Raw genomic sequence first — 24,836 nt, forward strand, 5'->3', positions numbered from 1 at the left:
AGGTAAAAGAATGTCTCATTAATGATACATTTAAAGTAAATTTAAGCTATGAAGGATAACTTATCCCAAAATTGATAATTAGTACCGACATAAGTTATCTCGCCCCTTGAGTGATATAGTAATTGCGAGATAACTTATCCAAAATAAATTAGATAAAATAACAAAGATATCCCTTTAAACCCTTTTTATACATCACTCTTGACATTCAAATATATTTACATTTATTTTTAATACCATGTATGATAACAATTGTAACTTTCACTACTCTTCAAATTTATGATAATTCTTCATATTTTTTCTATTAAAAAGTTACACTATATAAATATAAATTTTGTTTATGAATTTATTTGATTAATTATTTTGTTTATTTATATTTTGATTTCTCATAAATCCTCTTTTACTTTAATAAAACTTAAAGATGAAAATTCTATTTTTAAGCTAAATAAGAATTTTTTTTTGTTTAAACGACAAACAGTACCATCATGGGAATGCACACACAAAAATATTTAAGTTAAATAAGATGAAAGTTTTATTTTTAAGAATGAATAACTAAAGCTTGCAAAGAAAATATAAAAAAGCTAAAAAAGATTTTTGTAATCAAACGTGTTCTTAAAATTAAAGCAATGCACACTATTTTAAATATAGCAAACCAAACAATTAATAAGAAATAATCTCAGTAAAACTTATCCCATCTTAACTAATCCCAACATAATTTATCACATCATAGCTAATCTCATTATAACTTGTATTCAAATCAAACGACAGTAGGAACTATGACTTAACAAAAACTTTCCAATCATGAGTGGCTGAAACATCTTTTCCATGTCTAATGACTTGGACATGAAACCTATCCAGCAATGAAGCATAGAAACCTCAGTGGACATAGCACTCTGAATTGTAGCAAAGGTTACGTGACATTAATATGAAATATCCCAGCTCACTATTGTTTTTACGAGAGATTCAAATGTATGCCAACGTTGAACTCAGACTCTCATCAAATAACTGCAAACACAACCTAAATTAATCATTGACTCTTAACACAAGGCTCAACGTTCATACACTAAAAAACTAGCCTCACAGAGATTTAAGTGTATACCGAGGCAGGAGGATAAATAATCCAAATTTGCCAACTTAACTTAAAAAACAAAGCAGGAGAGAGAACCTCGGCACACTACCACAGTCAAAATTTATCTATGCCATTATATGACGACAGGTAAATAAGGATATCTGTCCAGAGGCAAGTACAAGTGCAAGGAAAACCTAAGTGCACGGGAAGCTCTTCACAACTCAACACATCAACCTCCAACTAGTAACACCCTTATCTTTGAGTTTCTATTTTTTCAAGATGAAAATAGCAGCTGACAATACAAGTATAGGGGAGATTGCCAAATTTGGAGCACATCAATCGTTCCAGATTCCAATTGCAATTTCTAAGTGCTACAGCAGTTCTAATCAGTCTTTTTAGATCCACAGACATTGTCAGTAAAATACTTATCAAAACATTATGAGATGACAGATGCAGGAGTCGGCATTCCCCTAATATATGCAGGTAAAACTGTAAGAACTACTCAACTTTCTCCATCTTCACCAAGCTCACCATCTTCTAGCTCTTCATGCCCACCATTTCGACGTGATCCATCCCTATCTCTTCTGTGTCTTTTATGCCGACTTTCACCATCAGATTCAGGTGAATGTGCATGCTGCCATGAAAGCAGAAAAAGAATATCAATATTGCAGACTGCCAAAGAGTACAATAAGAACAGAGAACTGACTTTAAATGGAGATATTAGAGAACCTTCTTTGACTTTTTACGATCACTACTATGTCGGTGGGACTTTCTAAATTCCTCTTTCTCGTCCCTGTCGGATGTCACCTCATCGTTAGAGCTCTGGTGATGCTTCCGGTGCTTCCTTTCTTTGTCTCTTTCAGATTCCTCTTTCTCATCCTTTTCAGAAGTCAGCTCGTCGTTAGAGCTATGGTGTCGCTTCCGATGTTTCCTTTCTTTGTCTTTTTCTCTCTTTCTCTCTTCTTTGTGCTCATAGATGTCTGTTACATCCATAGTCATGCTATCTGGCTCATCTTTTTTTGATCGTTCTTTTCCCCTTTCTTTCTCCTTCTCACGCTCTTTTTCCTTCTCTTTTTCTTTCTCCCTTCTCTCCTTATCCTTTCTCTTCTCTTTCTCATCTTTTTCTTTCTCTTTTTTGACCTGCAAAGTAGCACAATCTAAACAATGAACTGATATGACATAGAATCTAATAGCTGTTCCCGAGTTTGTTAATTATAGATTCTAGGCCAAATGCATAAATAACCCCTTAAGGTTGGCTCCAATTTTCATTTTGAAACTTCAACTAAGAAAAGTTTCAATTGAACACTCCAACCTAACAAAAATTGTGCCTATTAAACACAAAATTGGCAGTCCCAATCCAATAGAGGTGTGTGAGTGCACTCTCTTATGCTGTGGCAAATCAAATCAATTATAAAAAAAAATATACATGCCAGAAACAGAAGTATAAAAAAGAAAAAGGAGACACAAAGATACACATCAATCAGACCTCCTTTGGGTGTTCATGGTAGGCGTCCTGCGATCAAATCCTTCATGCCAAAAGGATAAACATCAATCCAATGAAATTGATTATATTGTTTGCCACAATTTAGCGAACTAAAGTGGCTGCATATTGAGGGTGGACATATTTGGACTGGACACTCCCAAAGTGTGGTCCGTGGACTGTTCACTCCCAAAGTCTGCAGAGGCTCAGGACCACGGCCTGACCAACGGAGTGTAGGTTAGACCATGGTCTGTGGTTGGGGGCCCGTGGTTCACTGGCCCAGAATTTAGTTTCTGCCCACGAACGACGGTCGTGCAGGATGGCCCATCGTCCTGACCACGATCCGTCGTCAGTGGTGGGCTTCACTGCAATTCTCTCTTTTACTCTCCTCTTTCTTTAACGAAAAACACCAAGGCTCTCCAACAACTTCTCCAGTATCTGAAATCAGTTGAAGATCCCGAAACAGTGACCATTTTAGTCACAACCATTTAAAGCCCCTTAAGTTCATTGTGACTTCCTAACTTGTGTTCATCCCTTATTTGTTGATTTTCTTCTGTTTTCTTCTAATTCACCTCTCTCTTCTCCTTATCATTTTTGAAAATTGTTCTGTTGAATTCATAATTTGATAAGGAATTCCAAGATGTTGCATTCCACTACTTCTTCATGTCCATTGCTGAAGGAATTGCGGACATGAATACACCGGTGGAATCAGTGTGTATCCACTTTTTCTGGCGACCTTGACTGATTCTAGTGGTCCACATTAATGACTGAAATATTTGTGTAGAGGCAAACTAAATGGACAGTAAGAGAGTGGTCATGTCGTCACCAGATTTGAAGGGGGGAAGAAGAAGGTGGTGGCGACTGATTTTGAAGAAAGAGGTTGGTAGATGTGGATGATCGAATCTGAAAAAGAGAATGGAGGAGGTGGTGGTTGCAGCAGATAGGATACAAGGAGAAAGGAGTTTAAAAAAATGAAAGAAGTTATAGTTAAGCATTTAGGCGCTCATCTTAGGGTGAGAGTCACCACCTTGTGGCACATCTAGTCAAAAACCACCCATTTCAGCCCATTAAGAATTGGGTTGATATGTAGCCCAAATTGACTCGTGAGTCTTGTCAAAATATTTTTGAAAAGACATTTTTTTTTAATTTGATATGTTATTTATAGTCATAAGAAAGAAAGAAAAATAACTACTAGGTACTAAAAATTTATAAAAGAACAAAGAAAGCAATTAAACCTTAACAAGAATTGGGTGGGTTGGGTTATAACCCGCATTTCAGCCCAAGTAGCTTTTGGGCAGGTCAATAACTCGCTCATTTATGTACTCAGACCAATTTGACCCACCCAAATTTAGCCCAACCCACCCATTTGCCACCTCTAGTCACATTAAAGCAAGATGCTCAATAGGTATTGGCCTTAGTTAAGGTATCAAAATGAAAAACAGGAACCAACTGAGTTGAGCTCAACCAAGCTTTTTGCAATATCAAGTAGCGCGAAACGATTCGATCCCGAGTCAGCTCTTTGATATTTCGTTTTGCGTAATGCTTCACCATTAGAAAATTTAATTTATAATAAACTAGTTGATTAAGAAAATAAAAACTTTACTAGTTTAAATTGGTAATTACTTTTCAAGTGTGATTGATTTATATACATTATTAATCTAAATTAGAACTCAATTTAGATGACGTTAACTTAATATTGAACATAGGATAGAATTTTCAGGCAGAATAAAAAATAAAAATAAAACAACAATACATTCGAAAAGAATGGTACAATATCTAAATTCGTTGACTTTTGAATTCTTAAATTTACAACATTTCTTACCACCATGAAGTAGTCTTAAGTAATGATGTCTATATAAAGTTTAATTACATCATATTAATTAAGAAGTGTAAAATTAGAAATTTATTTTAACATATAATAATTATTACAATCAATATTTTGTTAACTTAGTTAAAAGATTAATGATGAATTTTAGTTTCTCGGTGCTAAATCAAATTCTATATCCATTTGGGGAAACATTCAGAGAAATATGAGAAGTTGTCAAATTGGAAAATGATCACATCTCCTTGGGCAGAAGAGTGGTGCTTATCAATAATCTGTGAAACTCTCTACCCACGTATACTATGGCTTATTCCCTTCCTGCAAAGTATCTAAAGAGTTGGACAAACTTCGTAGAGACTTCCTCTGGTAGGGTAATCGTGAAGAAAACTTTTAACTTGGTCAAATGGGACTTGGTTATCACATGCGAGAGACTCGGGGGGCGGGGGGCGAGGGGGGGGGGGGGNGGGGGGGGGGGGGGGGGGGGGGGGGGGGGGGGGGGGGGGGAGTTGAGGATTTTAGAGATTCAAAGGCACATAGCAGCAGTCTTCAATGCAAATGGATATGAAGGTTCAATTGTGAATGTAGTTCTCTTTAGAGGGAGGTGAGTTGCACTAAATATGATCTACTAAACCCTTGGATCACTGCTACCCCCGTTGGCACCGCATCTGGAAACACATTAGGGCATGGTGAGATTTCTTCATGTTGAACTCCTCGGTAAAAGTGGGGAACAACAGAAAGGCTAGATTTTGGCATGATAGACGGTACAACAACTCTCCATTAAAGATATCTACCCTGGCCTTATCAGCATTACCTCCCGTAAAGATGCTCTCATTTCTGATTTCAAGCAAGATCACAGCAGGCTCATCACCTTCAGAAGGAACTTAGATGATTGGAAATTAGAAAGGTACCCGAGTCTATTGAACCTTCTTAGTGGCTCCCCTTCTGCATCTTCTGCCCTAGAGAGCCTTATTTGGGACAACCAAAAGCCAGAAAAATGGTGGTCGAGTACGATGATTCCGTTGTTCAAGAACAAGGGTGACATTCAGAATTGCAACAACTACAGGGTATCCAGTTACTAAGCCACTATGAAAGTTTGGAGAGAGTGGTGGAGTTGAGGATGGGGAGGGATATGTCTGTCTTCCGAGAACCAATTCGGATTCATGCCAGGGCGATAAGGAGATTGTTGGAGTTGTATAGGGACAAGAAGAGAGACTTGCACCTGGTGTTCATTGATCTAGAAACGGCATATGATAGTCCCTAGGGAGGTCCTTTGTTGATGTTTGAAATCTAGAGGTGTACTAGTGGCATATATTAGGGCAATTAAGGGCATGTATGATGGAGTCAAAACTCATATTAGAACAATGGGAGGTGACTGAGAACACAATCCTATCGTGACGAGGTTGCACAAAAGGTGTTGCCTTAAGCCATAATGATGGACTTGCTGACATGATATATTCAAAGAGAGGTGTCGTGGTAAGTAATTCTCAGATGACATAGTATTGATTGATGAGATGCATGGTGTAGTTAACGATAAGTTGAAAGTTTGGAGACAGACCCTAGAGTCCAATGATTTTAGGATAAGCAGGACTAAAAAAAGTACGTAAAATGCAAGTTCAGTGACTCATAAGGCGAAGAGACAAGTGAGGATCGATACACAAATATACCTAGAGAGAAAGTTTCAAATGCCTTGGGTCCATAATCCAAGGAGATGGGGTTATTGACGATGGTGTCTCACACTGTATCGGTGCAGGGTGGATAAAATGGAGGCACACCTCCGGGGTACTTTGTGATAAGAATGTGTCGTCGAGGTAGCCAAAAAAGAATTGGGGAAAGTTATTAGACAGCCACAGTGTCCCTGAACAATATTTTAGAACCAAATGATATCTCATTAAATTAACCTTAAAAATAATTCAACTCTCATAGCATTAATGTGTTAAAATCAAATATTTGGATTAAACTATTCACAACATGAAATTCTCCATCTAAAAGTTTTGGGGGAAACACACTAGACTGTTAATATCCTTCCATAATAGCAATTAGAGGATAGATATAGTCAACTTGATCCTTGTTCCAAAAAAGAATTAGTTATAAACAAGTTGATATTATTTTATTGTTTTAGTAAATACAGTTTATAAACATGTTGATATACTTAGTGTTATCAAAGGCGCACTTTAAGCGTGCTTAAGCCCTGAAGCGAGGCTCAAAACGTGTTGAGCGCTTCGCCTCGCTTTATGTGCGTTTTAGTGTCGTCATCAAGGTTCTAAGGCAAACATTTCCTTGCTAATGAGCCTCTCATGAAGAATGAAGCTAAATAATTGGTATTTCACTTTATCATAATTTTTTTCAATTTCTTAGGTCATATATTTGTCATTCATGTTTATAATTATTAGTCTTGGACTAAACATATATATTTTATTCTTTTCTCCCTTTGCGCCTTTTTTTGTTAAAGCCCACGCTTTATTTGCGCTTAAAGCCCCCAAAGATCTAAGAGCTTTTTTGCGCTTTTCGCCTTTGATAAACGGGATATACTGCCTTAATAGTCTAATTGGTTCACTTCTTATGAGTATTATCTAATTTTGATGTATGATTCTTTTCTTCAAATTTGCAATGTTATATCACAAACTAATTAAGGTTGAACTAACTTTCCACTTCTTTCGTACTCATAAATTACACCATGGAATAGGCCAAGAAAATTATGCACAACTCTATACTAATTAAACTTTTTTTGGATAAGTAACTATTCTCCACTAAATTAATACTCCAATGGAGAAATTATAGAGTTAAGGCTTAATCCATTATAGTCCTTAAAAGCTATTAAGGGAAGGAAAACCTAATCTAAGGAGGCCAAATGCCAAAACATCTTAATATTGACATTTTAAAATTACAAAAGTAGTACATGTACGTGGCTTACCATACATAAACATGTAACTAAATATAAAAACAGTTTCAAATTTTCTCATCATTTAAGAAAAAAAAAACTTGAAATAGATCTTGTTACAGGCAATTTTTGTTCAAGGTACTCGCTCAATTCCAAATTGAACACCTTTGTTGAACTTTGTAAGATAATTAAGAGCAAAGTTACAAACTTAAACGATTTATTACCCTTCGGAGCACACAAAGTGTCATATGCTAAATTTTCTGTTTTCGGACAATATATTAAGAAAAAAAACTTTGATAAAATTAGTAAAAGTATGTCTTTATTATTGTTGCCTGAGTTACACAATATGTGCTAATACTTACCGTAAAAGTGAATATTGTTTTGATGCAAACGAAAAAGGAATGGATAATGTAATTAGGATGTACAAGTTTCCAAATTATGGTGTGAATCAAGAGTCTTTCTGAATGTTATCTGGTATAATGAGTTAAAGAGTTTTACAAGGAAACTTTGGGCACATTACACACTAATATTTGTTATCTTCCCTTTCCTTTTTTTTGGGGATAAGTGAAACAAAACCATATTGGGAAGTACAACACCCAAAAAAGAAATCTAATGCCCAAAGAAGAAAACCCTCCAAAGTATGAAGTCCTACGCCCTCGAGATATTTTCTTGAAAGCCATATTAATTAAAATTTACATTGTTCTTCCTCGTGGATTTTGCTTTATACTTGACACCTTTTGCATCAAGCTCCCACTTTACTGTGTGTTTCTCCTACCAACTAGATTTGCGCTCACAATTGATTCAAACAGTTACACCCTGCTACTCATGATCTCCAACTTCCTCATTTATTTTCTATAGAATGGATTACTCTCTCCAAGGTGACATTTGCAACACCAATTTCTTCTATTCCACATGCACCCTAGATTTACGCAACTTTCCCATGTATATTCACTAATGCTGCAGAGAACTTTTAGTTATTTGTATTTCTTGCATCCACTAGATGCTTTGTTTTTAATACAACTCTTCATCAAAAGAGAAGAAGTTATTTGTATTCTCTTTTTGTTATAATTAATATTGTGAATATGAGCTAGATAAACAACAATCATGATTGTGCCATCTGCCAAGTCCAAAGATGACCCTCGAGAATATGCACTGACAGTGGAGACGTAGATTGAATGCTAAAACTGACAAAAAAAAAATATTTTATTTCATATTCATGGATGGCATTATTCAAAAATGCTTTAATCAACAACGAAATTTGTAATTAATTTTACATAATACTATTAACCTGTATAATACTACCAATCAAATATCTAATAAATTGAATGACGAAACTCACGACGGAGTTAACGCTAAACTGGAGGATTGGAGACTGATCGTAGAGTCTAAGGGGTCATTTCATAGAGTATATTAGAAAAAATAATACATGCATCAACTTTGTGTGTAATTAGTACCTTGCTTGGTACACTTTTTTAGCCTACGTGAAACTTGCACTAGTTACATTCTCTATTGTGTATTGAGTCACTAATACCATTGACTTTCATGTATTAGTAATACAAAGGGTTTCAACACATGCATTAGATTGATTAATGGCATAATTACCCCTCAAATTCCTCTCAAAACATTTCACATTTCCCAAAGCTAGAGAGTGGAGGGTATTTTTGTAAACAAGCATCTTTTTGTAGAAGTTATGCAAGGCTTGCTATTTCTAATACATCAAACCAAACAGTATATAAGAAATAATGTCATCATAACTAATACCAGCATTACTACTGCAAGCACTACTAATACACCATATTTAGCACAATTCTTGTACACTCTACCAAACAACCCCTAAGGGTTTTAGGTTGTGAATGACCAAGACAAAATACTTGGAGTGCAAGTTCAGTGATGTGCGTGAGGTTGACGTGGAAGTGAGGCTTGATACACAGGTCAGTCAAAAGAGAGATAGTTTCAAGTATCTAGGGTCTATTATCCAAGGAAATGGAGAGATTGACGAGGATGTCGATCACTGCATTAGTACAGGGTGGATGAAATAAAGGCTCGCATTTGGAATTTTGTGTGATAAGGTGTCACTAAAACTTGAAGGCAAGTTCTGCGAAGAGTTGGTTAGACCTGCTTTGTTGTATGAAGCGGACTATTGGCCGATATAGAACTCACACGTTTAGAAAATGAAAGTGGCGGTGATGAGGATGTTATGATGGTATGTATGGGCATACTAGAAAAGATAGGATTAAAAATGACGATATCTGATACAAGGTGGGAGTGACTTCGGTGGAAAACAAGATGCGAGAAGCAAGATTGAGATGGTTCTGGCATGTGATGAGGAGATGCACGAATATCCAGTGCAAAGATGTGAGAGGTTAGCTATGGATGGATTCAAGAAAGGTAGAGGTAGAGATTAAAGGTGATTAGACAAGACATGGCACAGTTGCAGCTCATTGAACATGTGACCTTAGATAGGAAGATGTGGAAGACACGGATTAGGGTAGGAGTGTCTTGATTTGTTGTCCATTCTAGTAATCATAGTATTACTCTTGTTTCTTGTTTTTTGGTTTATATTATTATATGTTGTTTTGTGTAGTTCAATTGTAGTATTGTTTTGCTACTATTTGTTGTTTTATTACCGTTTGTTGCTTCCTTTATTTCTATTACTTCTTTTTCTAGACTATTTTTATCTTGAACCGAGGGTCTATCAAAAACCACCACTCTACCTTTGAGGTAGAGGTTAGGTCTCCGTACACTCTACCCTCCCCAGACCCCACTTCGTGAGACTACATTGGGTATGTTGTTGTTGCTTACCTTTTCCTCCTCTCGTTTGTGTTCCTTTTCCTTTGCTTTTTCCTGCAACCATGCAACATATTCCTCAAAGACTGCCCTTGAGATTGTCTCTTCACCAATAGCTCTGAAAGTAGTGAAATTAACAGAAGGTATTATGATCCATATAGTGAAACCAAAAATGGAGTTCTAATAAATAATAATAAAGCAACTAAAATGGGAAAAAAGAAGTCACCTGAACTCTGAACTGTCCTCCACAAGTTCTTTGCTCTCCTCCCAACTAGAGGAATCAGTTATTTCCTAGAAGGTCCCAAATCACAAAGTGAGCAACAAATACAAAGGTGAAGTAGGAAAATAGGACAACTCAATAAATCTTTTCCACAATATTTAACATGCCTTGATGGAACTGAGCTTGTTGGTAAAATCTTTTGCAAGCCTTTGACGCTTTTTAGCTTCTTTCTCTTCCTTTTCCTTTGCTCTCTCAATTAGATCCTCAAAAATAAGCTGCAATCAAGCAACAAAGACATTTGGCAAACAGCATAACAACAGCAAAGTTCTTCACCTCGTAAATATACACACAATACTACATTATCAGAACAACCATACTGAGGACATCAGTAGACAAACGCAACAACAACATGCCTCATTTTTTAAGGAAAAATTAAATTATTCAACTGACAGAAATTCACAGGCAAATGCGCTCCAATAAAATAGTCTGCTTCACATATAGAAGCGCTATTGTTTTAAAAGTTGAAGCAACTGAACAAGTAGCTATATATTCTGGTCAACAAATGAGACATCATACATGCTGTATGCCAGAGAAAAACTATAGATGGGTTAGCATTCAGTTTCCCACAAGTATGTCTAAGTAGATCTGCAACTTTAAGACACTGAGAGACGTTTGATAAGCATAATCCCCAGATAAAATTACTTGCAAGCTTTATACATGTTCAGGATATCCCAACCAAGCAAACAAGGTATTAATCCCATGAAATGTCCTTGTTTCCCCTTATTTTTCATTTAGTGTGCCAGGTCGCTCCCTCATTTTCCTCTCTTCCTCTTTCATCTACCTCTCCCCTACACCATTTCTGCACGAACAAAGACATCCAACAAGGTAATGAACTTCATCCACTCTTAGTCCCCTAGTTAAAGCCAGTGCAGAGGACTGTGGATTGCAGTCCTCATTCCCAGCTACAAATAATAAAAGACTGTAATAAACCACCAAATACCAATTATAAATAGGTGATGCTAGTGAGGCATCGTTGGACCAGTTAAAAAATTTTCCAATGGGACTCCTCAATTAAACATTCCCCCAGCTTACACAGTGAAGTACGGTAATAACTGGTACCTTTTAGGAATAGTGAGAATGGGCTCTCAGTTGAAAACATAGAAGGAAGTGAAGTCGAAGACACTGAAATGTTGCCTCACTACTACTCATGTGGTCCATGGATAGAAACAAATAGGAGACCTTCTCATGGGATATAGATTGACTATGTACATTTGACGAACAGCCTCGTATTTCAAATTTCTTTTTTGGGCACTTATGAGGTTCCAATGTGTGTAGGAAGCATGGTATCGTTCATAGAGTAGAATCAAACTATGTTATAGCTTCTTTACTTCCTGGTATATTGCTTTTATATGGGAGATTTTTCGGTATTAATTTAATTATTCACCTATATAAAAAAGTAAGTTGAATTTTGCAAAATGCTTATAAAATATGGTGCCAGGGAACATTATGAATAGAGTTGTGTGCGCGGGGTGGGGTGGGGGGGGGGGGGGGGGGGGGGAAGAATATGACCTATTCCTGGCTTCTGGGAGTGCTGGGAAATTCTACATTCATGGGATGTGAGAAAACTTGATGAAATGGAGATAAAGGAGAATTTATGTTGGCTACTCACTTAAGAAACCATGGGAACAAGGTGGTGTGAGGTTTAGGAGGTGCACAAGGATCAATGCATGAGGGGTCTATCTAATGTGAGTTTTTGGGGAGAAAATGGGAAGTGCTTTGATGGAGTAGGAGATCCCATGGGTGACAGGTGGCCCACTTTAATACTATAAGGTTTCACGAGAAGAGGTAAGGATGTAAGACGGTGTCTAGGATCATGGAGTAGTTCACGAAGTTTATTGATAAGCATCTACCCTATTGACCTTTCTTTAACATGAGCTAAATTCACTTGGACCAAGGCAGAAAAGTAAACATTGAGATCAAGACTTCGTAGATTTTTGGTGTCCACCAACTAGGAGATGGATCTCGATGTGTTACAAACTACGTTGCTTGGACTCTTCAAAAATATTGATGGGTGCGTGTCAAATTCTCCAAAAGTAGTGCATCTTTTAAAGAATCTGACACGAGTGCAACAACATTTTTGGAGAGTCCGAGCAACACTGGTTACAAATTCCCTTATGGGTTGTGACCTTGGGCCATTCATTGATCATGCTAGATGAAAGGCGAGAAGAGACATGAGAGCCCTTTACAAGTTCGAGAATATGTGGCTGAAAGCAACTGACTTCAAAGATGAGTGGCAGAACAGTGGAATAGCTAAAAAATGACGAGCAACTTGTCATTTAACTCGCAAAGAAGTTGAAGATGACTTAATGAGATATACAAGTGCAAAATAGAAAGATTTTTAAGAGGGTACAGATGAAAGTGTAACACCTTGGAACTTGGAAATAAGGGAGAAAATAATTTTGGGCTGAGGTCTGTGTCTACGGGACTTAGATAGCGATCGCAGGATGTGGGGAAATAATTTTCTAAAATCAAGTCTCAAAAACCTTTTTACGGTTCACCAGGACGATCCGTTAACCTATGTACGAGTAGGTCTCGTAGGTCACTACTAGACTTAGTGAAATTTTAAGGGGTAAAGTTGGTTTCTACGATTGGCATGTACGGACTGTAGGAAGACCTACGAGTCGTACATGGGTTCCGTCAAAAGTTGGTCCAAATAATAATTTTTGGATCTTTCTACGGTTGACCATTACGGTCCGTAGAAAGACATACAGATCCAAACTGTAGGTCGAACCTGGCTATTTTAAAGGGCTTTTGGGTCTTTTCCTAATTATTTTAACCCAATACTATGTCGTTTTGCCTTCTACCCTTAGCCCTATATAAACGTTTTGAACCCCCAAATTACCCATTCACAACTCATTCTCCTAAATTCCCAAAACTTGACCAAATTCATCCTCCCAAATTCTCTCAAGTCTAAGAAAGAAGAAGAAGAGCTAGGGTTCCATTTAAGTCTCCAAATTCTCCATTTTTCTTGGGCTTAAAGGATCAAGGTATGTGTGTACTCACCCATGGAGTCCTGGGGTCCAAAGATTTCAATTTTCAATTGATCAAACTAGGGTTTCAATTCAATGAATGTGGGTTTCATCTAATTATGATTGATTATGGTTAATTAAGTCTTCTAATGCATGAATTGATGTTAATACATGATATTTAGTTGAAATTTGCATTGACCCATGCCTAAATTATGTTTTCCAACAATGATCCTTGATGAACCTATGAATCCATGAATTATGAAATGATGAAGATATGCATGTTTTTATGAAATGTTTATAAATGATTTGGGGATGCTTTGAAAGAAAAGTATCAATGCTATTGTGAAAGGATTTCTCACTTACTATGATGATCATGATTATGAAAGGTATTTCTCACGAATGAATTCACATTGGTGAAAGGTTTTCTCATCCATGTCGAATTATGTTTAAGGATCTATTCTATGTTTTGATCTTGAAATCTGTGGATTGGTATTGATCATTGCCTTTCCCTATGTTAAATTGATATTTGACTTTTATCAATTTTGTTAGAATTTAGACTTGGAACCGAGAGGGCTTTGAGGTGGAGATTCAAATACGGTCTCAAGTAGTAACCTCTAGTCCCAAACTATGTACTCCCGAAGGATTGTCTTAAATGACCTAGCTAGTGGATCCACTTTAGTAAATGATGATATGTACGGATTCTACCTTAGCAAGTAGTTTGCCCTTCTTTCGATATGAGGGATATACCGAATTCCATGATATAGCTCTTATGGTCTTATTGTCGGTTAAAGTTAATATCCCACAAAATGATTATGTTTTCTATGAAGCTTTTCTTATGTCCTTTATGTTAATGTACTTGACCGTGTTTTCATGATTTCCATGGTATTTCTTCTTTAAAGCTTTTAAATGTTTCAATATGATCATGCCTACACGTTTTAAGTCATTTATGCTATCATGCCTATGTTTATGCATATTGCCTCATACTTAGTACATTCCATGTACTAATGCATACTTGTGCCTACATTATCCAATGAATGTAGGGTCCGACGCTCCTACCTCTCATACTCGTGGCTAGTCGGTTCTATAGACTTTGAAGATTGGTGAGTCCTCAGGTTCCGAGGACCGAGACTCCTTTTATTGCTTTATGTCATTTCCATTTAAAAACTTTGTATGTGATGTATGGGCTACGTCCCAATCACGTTCCTTACGATAAATTAGATGGCTTTGAGACTTATGTTAGACTTTCGTTTTTGTCCAACTCTTTTGAATGAAATGCTATCTTTTGAACTCTTTACTTTTATTTTCTTGTATGATGTATGCTAAGTGGCTTGTGTAGGGCCTCTCGAGGTCCCATACGCCATGTTATACCTAGGGTATACTTTGGGTCGTGACATAAAGTGAGGAAGATAATGAATGGAAAGAAGAAGAGAGGGCGAAAGAGGTGAAGGATTTAGAGGAAAGGGAAGAAAAGAGGAAGGAGGAGTTGAAGAGTTAGCTAGCCAAAGAGACTAGTTAAGACAAAATCATGGGTTTGTGCTTGGTGAAGAGGGATTGACACAAAATTCTTTCACATGGTATTCATAGCAAATAGCAGGAGAAATACTATTGAGTGAGTCAATAATAGTGAGGCAGTCTTTGAGAGGGAGGAAGAGGTAAAAGAAGTCATAGTGAGCTTTTATGAGCATTTATTTAAAGAGGAGATGGGTTGGAGGTCAAATGAGGAGACAATTTGATCATATAAGGAAAGATAAGTGGGAGTCATTCGAGAGGGTGATTGGAAAAGAGGAAGTGAGAGAGCATGTGGAGTAGAGCTGTCAATATAGACAAGCCTAGCGCAGCCCCACCTAGAACAGCTCACATGGGCTTTGAAATTTGAAAAGTTGGGTTGGGTTGGCCCACCACTTTGATGGCCCTTAAAATGGCTAGCCAATCCCAAGCTCATGTCAGTTATCAGTATTGGGAAGGCTTCAAAGGAATTTATATGGGACTCGATAGATAGCGCTAGGAACTTTTACTTAGTTTGTAGGAAGATTGTCACGCGCCCAACAAGTCAAGCGGTCTTGGGATGAAATATCTTCAGGTTCTTACCAAAACCTTTAGGAAATGTCTACGCAGATATAGGATGAGCACAAAAAACATCACTTCCTTTCAAGTGCGGCATGTAAGGGATATTTTCAAGGGCAGGAAATAGTCTAATGATGATTACCTTTAGGGTTGAGGAAGGGAGTACGACCACTTCTTTAAATTTGAGGGGGGGGGGGGGGGGGGGGGGGNGGGGAGATAGGTGGTGCTAGGATGATGCACTAACATTCACATTTTCTAACAGCAATAGAATTCTCTACCAGAATGAGATGATACATAGTCCAACAAGTTCAAAGGTTGCAAGAAGGAAGATCCAGAAAACTTGAGGTTCAGAAGGAACCTCTAATAAGATTTGATGGTAGGCGAAACTCCAAAGTAACGTCCAGCTACTCTATGACAAAGTTCCTTACATGATGGTCAAGATTCTTGGACGTTAGGGGGTACCGCTTCATGGTTTAAGTAGTTAAGCCATATGAAGCTACATTGTAGGGCTTCTTGGGACTGAGGTCATACAACATAAAGGAAGAAAACACTTATGTCCAAGAAGGTGATGACACGATGAAGTGATTGTTTTGTTACTTTTTTATAAGGTGACTATTCAGAAGAAAAAAAAACACGAAAGGGTGGGACCTATTACGAAAAAAGAGAAAACAATTGCTTCTTATATATGACTAAGGTTCTCACTGTGACTTCTTCTTCTTCATTTCTTTTTTGTCTTGGTTGTTGTTGCGGCTTCTTTTATTATTCTCCTTTCTGTTTCATTGCTTCTGCAGCTTCAACTTTATTTTCTGTCTTTTTTTTAATTTTAGTTTGTTAATTACTTTTATTTGTTTTTTTCCTTTTTCCACATAAGCCAAATGGACATATCTATTATTTCAGTTTCAAAATACTTTCCTGATCTTCTTTAATAATAAAAAAACAATTTAGCTTATAAATTAACTAATATTGCAGCGTTTTTCCTTCTTTCTTAGTTTTCAAAAAGTTAGCATACCGAAAGAGAAGCCCAAAATAGTTTCAACTTATTCTGCTAATCTTTTATTTAATTATAAAAATAAGCTGATAAATCTTTTGTGCAATGTTGATTTTGATATTCTTTTATTTAACTTCAATGAAGCGAGCATTTCACTTTTCTCTTGAAACAATAGTGTCCCTAGTCACTTTTTCCCGCTGCTCGTAAAAAACATTGATGAGTTCCTTCATTTGGTTGGTGGTAGCACGGGGAGTGATTTTTATTTTATTTTGTTATTTTGAGCAACAAACATATCCATTAAAAACAAAGAACTACACCAAAGGTGTAATTATTACTAGTAGTCATCATATGAGCAAAACCTATCACCTTTTTTTATTTTTTTGAGAAGGTAACATTTGTTTATAGTCATTGAACTAGTGCATGGTTGCACTAAAACCATATTTACAGCTTGTCAAAAAAGTAAGAGAACTGAATCTGAATCCTAAAAGGAACTTAGGATATCTATAATGAATTCAGTGTCCTCTAAATACATTTTCTTGCACCAAAAGCAAAAAAGCCTGATACAATTTAGTTTGATCTTTTGAAGATCACAACTCTTGCTCTCAAAACATCTAGCATTTCTTTCTTTCCAAACAATCCACCAAATACAGGCTCGGACAATCCTCCATCTATCTCTATCTGCAGCTCCCACCCCTACTTCTCCCCAGCTGTACAAAAGATGTGTGATTATGCTACTCATAGCCCAAGCAAAACCCCTGAGCCTAATGAAAATCCTCCACAGCTGGGATGTTATCTTGTACTAAAGACAGATGATTGACTATTGACTGTGTCAACCTCTTCCCCACATAAATAGCATCTAGAACACATGGAGAACTTCCTTTTCTTATGATTTTCATGTGTTAAAATTGCTTCTCTTGCCAGAAGCCAAGGGAAACATGACACCTTGAAAGGGATTTTAGGGTTCCAAGTCTACTTCCAAGGCCAAAGAGGTTGTTGTCCACCTTGATTTAGCAACTTATATGCAAAGTTTACCTTGAATGTTCCTTTGTTATTTCTGCTCCACCATAATCTATCATGTTCATCCCTTGTTCCTGTAAAAACTTTCAACCTTCCAAAAAGATCAATCACAGTCTCAATTTCCCAACCATTGAAAATCCTTCTAAGTTCTAAATTGGAATTCATGCATGTTGTGTCCAAACCTTAGCTACACTCACTTGTTTATTCACTACCAAGTCATGCATCTCTGGAAAGATACTTTTCAAACCAGTAGTGCCCAACCATTTATCCTCCCAAAATGAAGTCTTAAAAGCACAAGATTCTGATAGACTGCCACAGGCTTACCCCATATGGTGTAAGAACCTCCTTTGTCATCCACTTGTTCTCCTCTCCATATTTTGCTTGAAATACTTTAGCCCAGTATGGTTGAGGCTCTTGAGAATACCTCCATAACCACTTTAGTCTAAGGGCTTTGCTCTGCTTTTTCAAATTCCTTACTCCTAGATCCCATGTTTCTTCCACAGAGAAACCTTGTTCCACTTGACTAAATGTTGGATAGTGGAATCATTTTCCTCCGTCCCTTTCCATAAGAAATCCCTCTTAATTTTATCCAGTCTCTGTATCACCCCATCAAGAATGGGGAAGATGGACATCATGTAAGTAGGCAAGGCATCCAAAACTGAATGAATGAGAGTGACCTTACCTCCCAAGGAGATATATTGAGATTTCCATCTTGTAAGCTTCTTCTCACACTTTTCAATCACTGGTTCCAGATGTTCAAAGCCTTTGATTTGGCACCTAAGGGCAGATAAATGGTAGGCAAAAAACCTACTTCCCCTCCCAAAATCCAAGATAGATCCTCCATATTAGAGACATTATTAATAGGATATAACTGACTCTTTCTCCGGTTTATATGCAAACCTAAGACTCCTTCAAACAGCACCAAGATTGATCTTAAAACCAATAGTTGTCCCTCATTTAGCATCACAAAATATTAAGGTGTCATCTGCATACGGTAAATGAGTGACTTCCATGTTGCCATTTGATATTGAGGCTTGAGTTGTGGCTACCTCAAACCCTTGAGGCATTCGTTCTCTCTGGCCACCTTTATCATGTCATTTAGGCCCTCCATAACAATGATAAAAAGGAGAGGAGATAGGGGATCTCCCTGCCTCAGACCCTTGAGCAGGGAAAAATACCTTCAAGTGCAGCATTTATGATGACTAGAATCTAACAATGGAGATGCAATACTTGATCCACTAAATCCACCTCCTTTGGAAACCCATACATGCAAGCATCTTCAACAAAAACTTCTAATTCACATGGTCATATGCCTTTTCTATGTCCAGTTTGCACAAAATTCTTAAATCTACTATTTCATCTGAAAGTAGAATGGCATCCATTATTTGTCGATTTTTAATGAATGCCATCTGCTGAGCATCTACTAGCTTGTCAACCACTTACTTCAATCTTTCCATCAGCACTTTGGATAATAGCTAATATACACTTCCTATGAGGCTGATGGGCATAAAATCTCTCAGTTCCTTGGCACCATTCTTCTTTGGGTTCAGAGCAATGTAGGTGGCATTAAAGCTCTTCTCAAAGATATTGTGAGAATGGAAATTCTTAAAGGTATCCATGATATCCTTCTTCGCTACATACCAACAATTGATAAAAAGATCCCATTGTGTAGCGATCTGGACCAGGAGCTTTGTCCATGGCACACATCTTCAGACATGCTTGTACTTCTTGCTCCTCAAACTCCCTTTGTAACAGTTCATTTTCAGTTTCGTGACCATTGGACAGTTGATTAGGTTGCTGGAAGGTCTTCTATATGAGGTTTCTGAATAAAGCTTCAGATAAAAACCAGTGATCTCCCCTTTAATTCTCAATAGATCCTTCATTGCTTCATCTTGAATTTTCAGTTGATCAATGTTATTGCATCTTTTGTGTGCATTGGCCACTTTGTGAAAATACTTCATATTTTTGTCCCCCTCTTTCAGCCACAAAGCTCTTGATCTTTGCCTTCATGCTATCTCATCTAAGATGTTGTTCATAGTCCATAATCAAAGATGCCTTCATTGCTGATTCTTTTTCTGTTAGGACTCTATTCTCCATTACCGCATCCAGCATAGCTAATTGACTTAGGATTTGGACCCTTTGTAACCCTAGGTTGCCCAAGTTGGTTCTACTCCACTCCTTCAATTTGCCTTTTAAGGTCTTGAGCTTACACCCAAGGATATAATCAGGCTTACCAATGAATACAAAAGACTCCCACCATTCTCTAATTTTTTCCACAAAGCCCTTTCCACCAATTATCAAACTTGAAATAGGATTTGTTGTGCCCCCAAATTCCACATTGTAGAGCAATGGGACTGTGATTAGAGCACAATCTTCGTAGCACCACTAGTTGAATTCTGTTGAAGCTATCATCCCACTCCTGGAAATTAAGATCCTATCAATTCTAGAAGCAACATTGTTATTGTCCCCTTTAAATAATCAAAAACCTACCACCTAAACCTCGTAAATAATCAAAAACACAAGGAATGTCCTCTGCCTCTTGAGGATACTACTCATGAATAAAACAAAAGTAGAAAAGCACTAGACAATTCATTTTCAACCTCTAAAGGGAAACTCTTTTTCTTTAAAACACCACTAGTTTCTCTCCTTCCAAATTGTCCCCCAGATGCAAGCTGGGACAATCTTCCATTTCTCATGGGATTACCATCTCCATTACAGCAAGCGAAAACTTCCAATGTCCCTTGGCATAATCCACCTGATTCCCTCTAAGTGATGAAAACCTGCCAAAGTTGTTCTGTCACTTTATAGTGTAAGAAGAGATGATTTTATTGTCACTGCTTCAGCTTCACAAAAAAAAACATCTAGAGCATAGCTTAGAGAACCCTTTTCATTAGCTTATCTTGAGTTAAGACAGCTTGTTCTGCCACTAACCATGTAAGGCATGCTACCTTGTATGAAATCTTGACTTTCCATATCATCTTCCAAGGCCAAAACCCTGATTGAGAATTTGTGTTGTGGAAGCACTTATATGCAGATTGACAGAGAAACTTCCTTGCTTGTCTTTCAACCAGAATAGACTGTCATCATTAGTGGAGAAGTCTTTAAACTGTTTCCGAGTGTTGTAGAAATCTGTCAACCTCTCCACCTCCCAGTCATTGAGAAGTCTAAGTTATCCCTTAACTCCAGAATTGTAGCCTTTTTCTGTTGGTTCAGGTAGTAGATATCAGGAAACAGACATTTCATAGTGTGTTGGCCAACACATGCATCATCCCCACTGTTCAGGGAAGCGTGAAGCGGAAAAAAGCAATAACGCCCCGCTTCACGCTTTAAGCGATGAAGCGCTCACATATTCATTCTAGTCTGTGAAGCGTAGAAGGCTCGCATCACTTCGCTCGCTTTCCTGAACACTGATCATCCCAAAATGGGATCTGCCCTCCATTACCTACTTTGATCTTAGAACTAATTAAGAGTTTGGGCCACCCGTTCCTGATGGATCTGTACAAGTCAACACCATATGGATTTTTCACTTCCTTGGTAATCAAGTGCTCTTCCATCCCATACCTTGTCAAGATAGTTTCTTTCCACGATGAATGTCCATCTGTTGCAAATCTCCAAAGCCATTTCAGTGGGAGGCTATGATTTTGTCCTCGGGTTCTTTGTTCCTATTCCACCTTCCTTCTTGTGGTTATACCTGTATCCCATTTTACCAAGTATATCTTCTTGGTCTCACAATTGCCAGAGAAAATGCCTTCTAATTGCATCTAGTTTCTTGATAACATTCACTGGCATAGGGAATAAGGACATCATATAGAAGTTGGCATGGCATCTAATACACTGTTAATTAAAGTCAATCTACTCTTCCAATTAACAAGTTTCTTTTCACATTTCTCCAGTACAACATTCCAAAACTTTGATTTACTCTTAGCACCAAGGGCATACCAAGATAAGTAGTAGGCAGTTCTCCTATTCCGCCACCCTATATGTTGGCCAAAATATTGATTCTTGGCACCTCATTTACTGGATAAACAAAACTCTTCCCCCAATTGATGTGAAGTCCCACAATAGCTTCAAACAGAATAATATATCTCTCAATTATTTCAATTGATCACTCTCTGCATCACAAAACACTAGTGTATCATCTGTATATGGAAGGTGAGAAATTTATAGCCCTTGATTGTCTCCAGGATTAACCTTGAATCACCTGAGCATATCATTATACTTGGATGTTCTCAACTTATCACTGAGTCCCTTCATGGACAGAATGAAGAGAAAAGGGTATAGGGGGCTCCCTTGTCTCAATCCACTCTTAGAAGAGAAGAAACCAGAGGGTGAGCCATCCAATTTATCGTAATCGATTAGTTAACATGGGACTCACCCCATCTTTACATAAGCAATTTCTTGAACAGAAAAAATAGATGCTTTCATGGACTACTTTGACTTTAGGGATTTGCTTCATCATTAGCTAAAGAAGGGAGACAAGAAGGAACCATTATCAGGACAGAGAACTTTATTGTACCAGAACAAAACTTTATCCAATTAGTCTGCTATCAAACCGCAGCCTCTCCCATGTCCTCCATAGGAATCCTCAATTTAAGTTATCATAAGCCTTTTCTATATCTAACTTGCATAGAATTTCAGGGACATTGGAAATCTTCCTCACATCCACATATTCATTTGCTATTAAAATGGCATCCGTAAGTCGTCTACCTTTCATGAATGTCATTTGTTGGGCATCCACCAACTTAGACACAAGTTTCTTAAGACTTTCAGCAAGGGGAGTGATTTAACAACTAAAAACTTAAGGAAGAAGAGAAATTGCATATACCAATTGGTCTTATGGAAGAATTTGGTGAAGACATGAACCACCTCTTTTTACATTGTCAAGTAGTATCTCACGCATGGGAAATCATTAAATGGTTTGTTAGTTTGCACTTCAATAGGTGATGCAACACACCAAGAAGGCGCACTATTCAACTAAACATTCAGAAGAATGAGGAGAAGACTAAAGAAGTGGGATATTACTCCACTAGCACCCATGTGGATTGTATGGAAGATAAAAATAGGAGTGCCTTTGAAGGATAAAAAAATGATATTTTACATTTTTTGAGGAAAGCCTCTTTGTCCTTATCTCTTTTAGTGCACCCACAGGCGGAGCTAGGGCAAAGGGGTAGGGATGAATGCATAAATAATTTTTCTATGCATTTATAATATATGTTGAATTCCCTTGGCTTTACTTGTATTTATTTCTTTAAATTTTGAACCCCCTTCACCGTTGGGTGCACCGACGAGATTCCAATTTGTATACAAGACTGAGTGTCTTTAGTACGGAATCGTATTTATTTGTAAATTCTCCACTATTTTATACCACTTGTATAAGGAAGTTCTTCTTCCCATTCAATTATATTATTTTAATCTTATGAAAAATGGTTATAAGAATTTCATGTTATAGACCACCATAGAATGCTGGAATGCATATTCCATGTTTATTTGGACACGTAAAAGTTTGTGTTAGATTTGCAGATTGAAATGCAAGAATAACAAATATCTGGAAAGAAAATAGAGACTAGTTTGCAGCTATAAACAGGCAGAAATGGTTCCTACGAGTACGGAAACAAAGCTTAAAAAAAGCTCAGACACCAGCAAAATATATGATAATCCCACATATCATAATCTAAAACTGAAACAAAATACTAGAGAAGCAATCACATTCCAAGTTTAACACCAAGCTCAATCATTTGAAAAATAGTCCTTTCCACAATTAAAAACATAAGTCCTAAAACCTCTATCTCCAATAAAGACAGCAAATGTACCTCCAAACACACAACCCAAACATAACAAATTTTGAATGCTTAATCTAAAAAAGGGAATTGCCATCAGTCATCAAGATACGGAGATAAGATAACCAAAACAATGAAAATCCACCTCCTTTCTAGGTTTAGGGGGCACACTAATTAATACCTGTAGATTAACATCGTGAATGGATGGGGAACCAATTCCCTCAAAAATTGCAACTTTAAAGTCTTCAAATGTCCATGTTGATGAGATCGTGATCTGAAAATAGTGACAAGACAGACAGAAAATCATACACCAGCAGGTATTTGTGAGAAAAAGTAAATAACAGTACACAAACCTACCTTTTCTGACTTAACTACATCTTTTACACGAATCTTGTCTTCATGATACTGTTAAATAGACAAAAAAACAAAGTTACTGAAAAAAGCAGAACTATCACACTTAAAATTATAGCACAAAAGGAATATATCAAGTTACCAATTCTCAAAAAAGAAATTATAGCACAAACAAATCGCATATATGCAAGACCCAATTCAGATGGCACAGTGCTGAATGCCACATATCGCATAACTATTTCTCAGCAATGTGTCGTGCATCTACCCAATATCAAGTGACGCATCAAACAGCTGAAACACGTAACCACTTCCATTTTTTCATATGGAAGAGGGGTCTGACATCTAAAGAGTCCAGCAACAAATTTTGAAAAAGTAGTCATTTTACCAGTTACAAATAAAATAGTGCTATATCACTTATCTTAAAAGAAGGCAAAAAATAGTGGGGTATGACATATTGAGACCTGTTTTTCCAACTCTTCAGTGACGTCTTCAAACAAATCCTTTGGTGTTGAACCAGAAGTATTTGATGCAACAGCCTGATAAGCCACGGACTCCTTAACCTACATATTCGCACAACCACAGGTCAATCCGCGAGAAAGGTGGAACTAATGAGAAATATAATGAAATGATACAATATTAGCGACTAAATTTTCTTAAAATAAAGAACTTTATTATCATTGTTTAAAGGTGTTGATGAAGACATAATTAAATAAATAAATAAATAAAATTGTGTTCCTTCTAAAAGCTTAAGCTTCTCAATAAGATGATCACACACTTCAACATGGTATCAGAGTAGATGGAGGTCCTGGCTTCGAGTCTCACCGACATGCATTATCAAAAAGAATTTTTGTGTGTTGAAGACATAATTAAATAAATAAAAGTGTGTTCTCTCTCTAAATCTTTAAGCTTTTAAATATCTGTCACACTTCAACAAAAGGTAGAGAAGTGGAATACCATCTGACAATAATCGCGCCAAGATGTTTTTGCAGTAAGCATGCCTGCAGCAATATGCTCCTCTATCATCTTTCGGAATGCATCCCGGTTCTTGCGCTCTGCACGCCTCAGTTGCTCCTTAAAATTAACAAAAATACACTTAGTGAGTTGATCACCCAGAATGAGGCATAGAAAAGGAGGGTACCCTCTTCCAACATCCCCCCNCCCCCCCCCCCCCCCCCCCCCACACACACACAAACAAAAAAGAAGTGTCAGAAAGAACCTTTTGCAATTTTCTCTGTTCTTCGTCCTCCTTCTCCAAGTCACGGATGTATTCCTTCAGAGAAGAAAGATATCAGGGTCATCAATTATTACAAAATGGTGTATTTTTTTCCTTTTAAAAAAGGTCAAGAAGAAGAAGCTA

At 37.2% G+C, this 24,836-nt stretch overlaps 1 protein-coding gene across 5 annotated transcripts in view; it reads right to left on the reverse strand.

The window, feature by feature from the left end:
• Positions 1 to 1,091: 1,091 nt before the first annotated feature.
• LOC125876926 (pre-mRNA-processing protein 40A-like) overlaps positions 1,092 to 24,836 on the reverse strand; it is a 1,068,087-nt gene continuing 1,044,342 nt past the window's right edge. For 4 of the 5 annotated variants that reach the window (XM_049558216.1, XM_049558215.1, XM_049558214.1 and 1 more), the window contains exons 20-29: positions 24,696 to 24,749; positions 24,434 to 24,550; positions 23,941 to 24,039; positions 23,486 to 23,533; positions 23,310 to 23,402; positions 10,421 to 10,528; positions 10,260 to 10,324; positions 10,049 to 10,151; positions 1,796 to 2,206; positions 1,092 to 1,700 (exon numbers count right to left, since the gene is read on the reverse strand). In XM_049558216.1, the coding sequence (XP_049414173.1) occupies positions 1,569 to 1,700; positions 1,796 to 2,206; positions 10,049 to 10,151; positions 10,260 to 10,324; positions 10,421 to 10,528; positions 23,310 to 23,402; positions 23,486 to 23,533; positions 23,941 to 24,039; positions 24,434 to 24,550; positions 24,696 to 24,749 (1,230 nt within the window). In that variant the 3' untranslated portion in view covers positions 1,092 to 1,568. The remainder of the gene's footprint in view (positions 1,701 to 1,795; positions 2,207 to 10,048; positions 10,152 to 10,259; positions 10,325 to 10,420; positions 10,529 to 23,309; positions 23,403 to 23,485; positions 23,534 to 23,940; positions 24,040 to 24,433; positions 24,551 to 24,695; positions 24,750 to 24,836) is intronic. The other variant, XM_049558218.1, reaches the window with a different exon arrangement.

Source organism: Solanum stenotomum, chromosome 9 (assembly GCF_019186545.1).
Source record: "Solanum stenotomum isolate F172 chromosome 9, ASM1918654v1, whole genome shotgun sequence".
NCBI classification, from domain to species: Eukaryota; Viridiplantae; Streptophyta; class Magnoliopsida; order Solanales; family Solanaceae; genus Solanum; species Solanum stenotomum.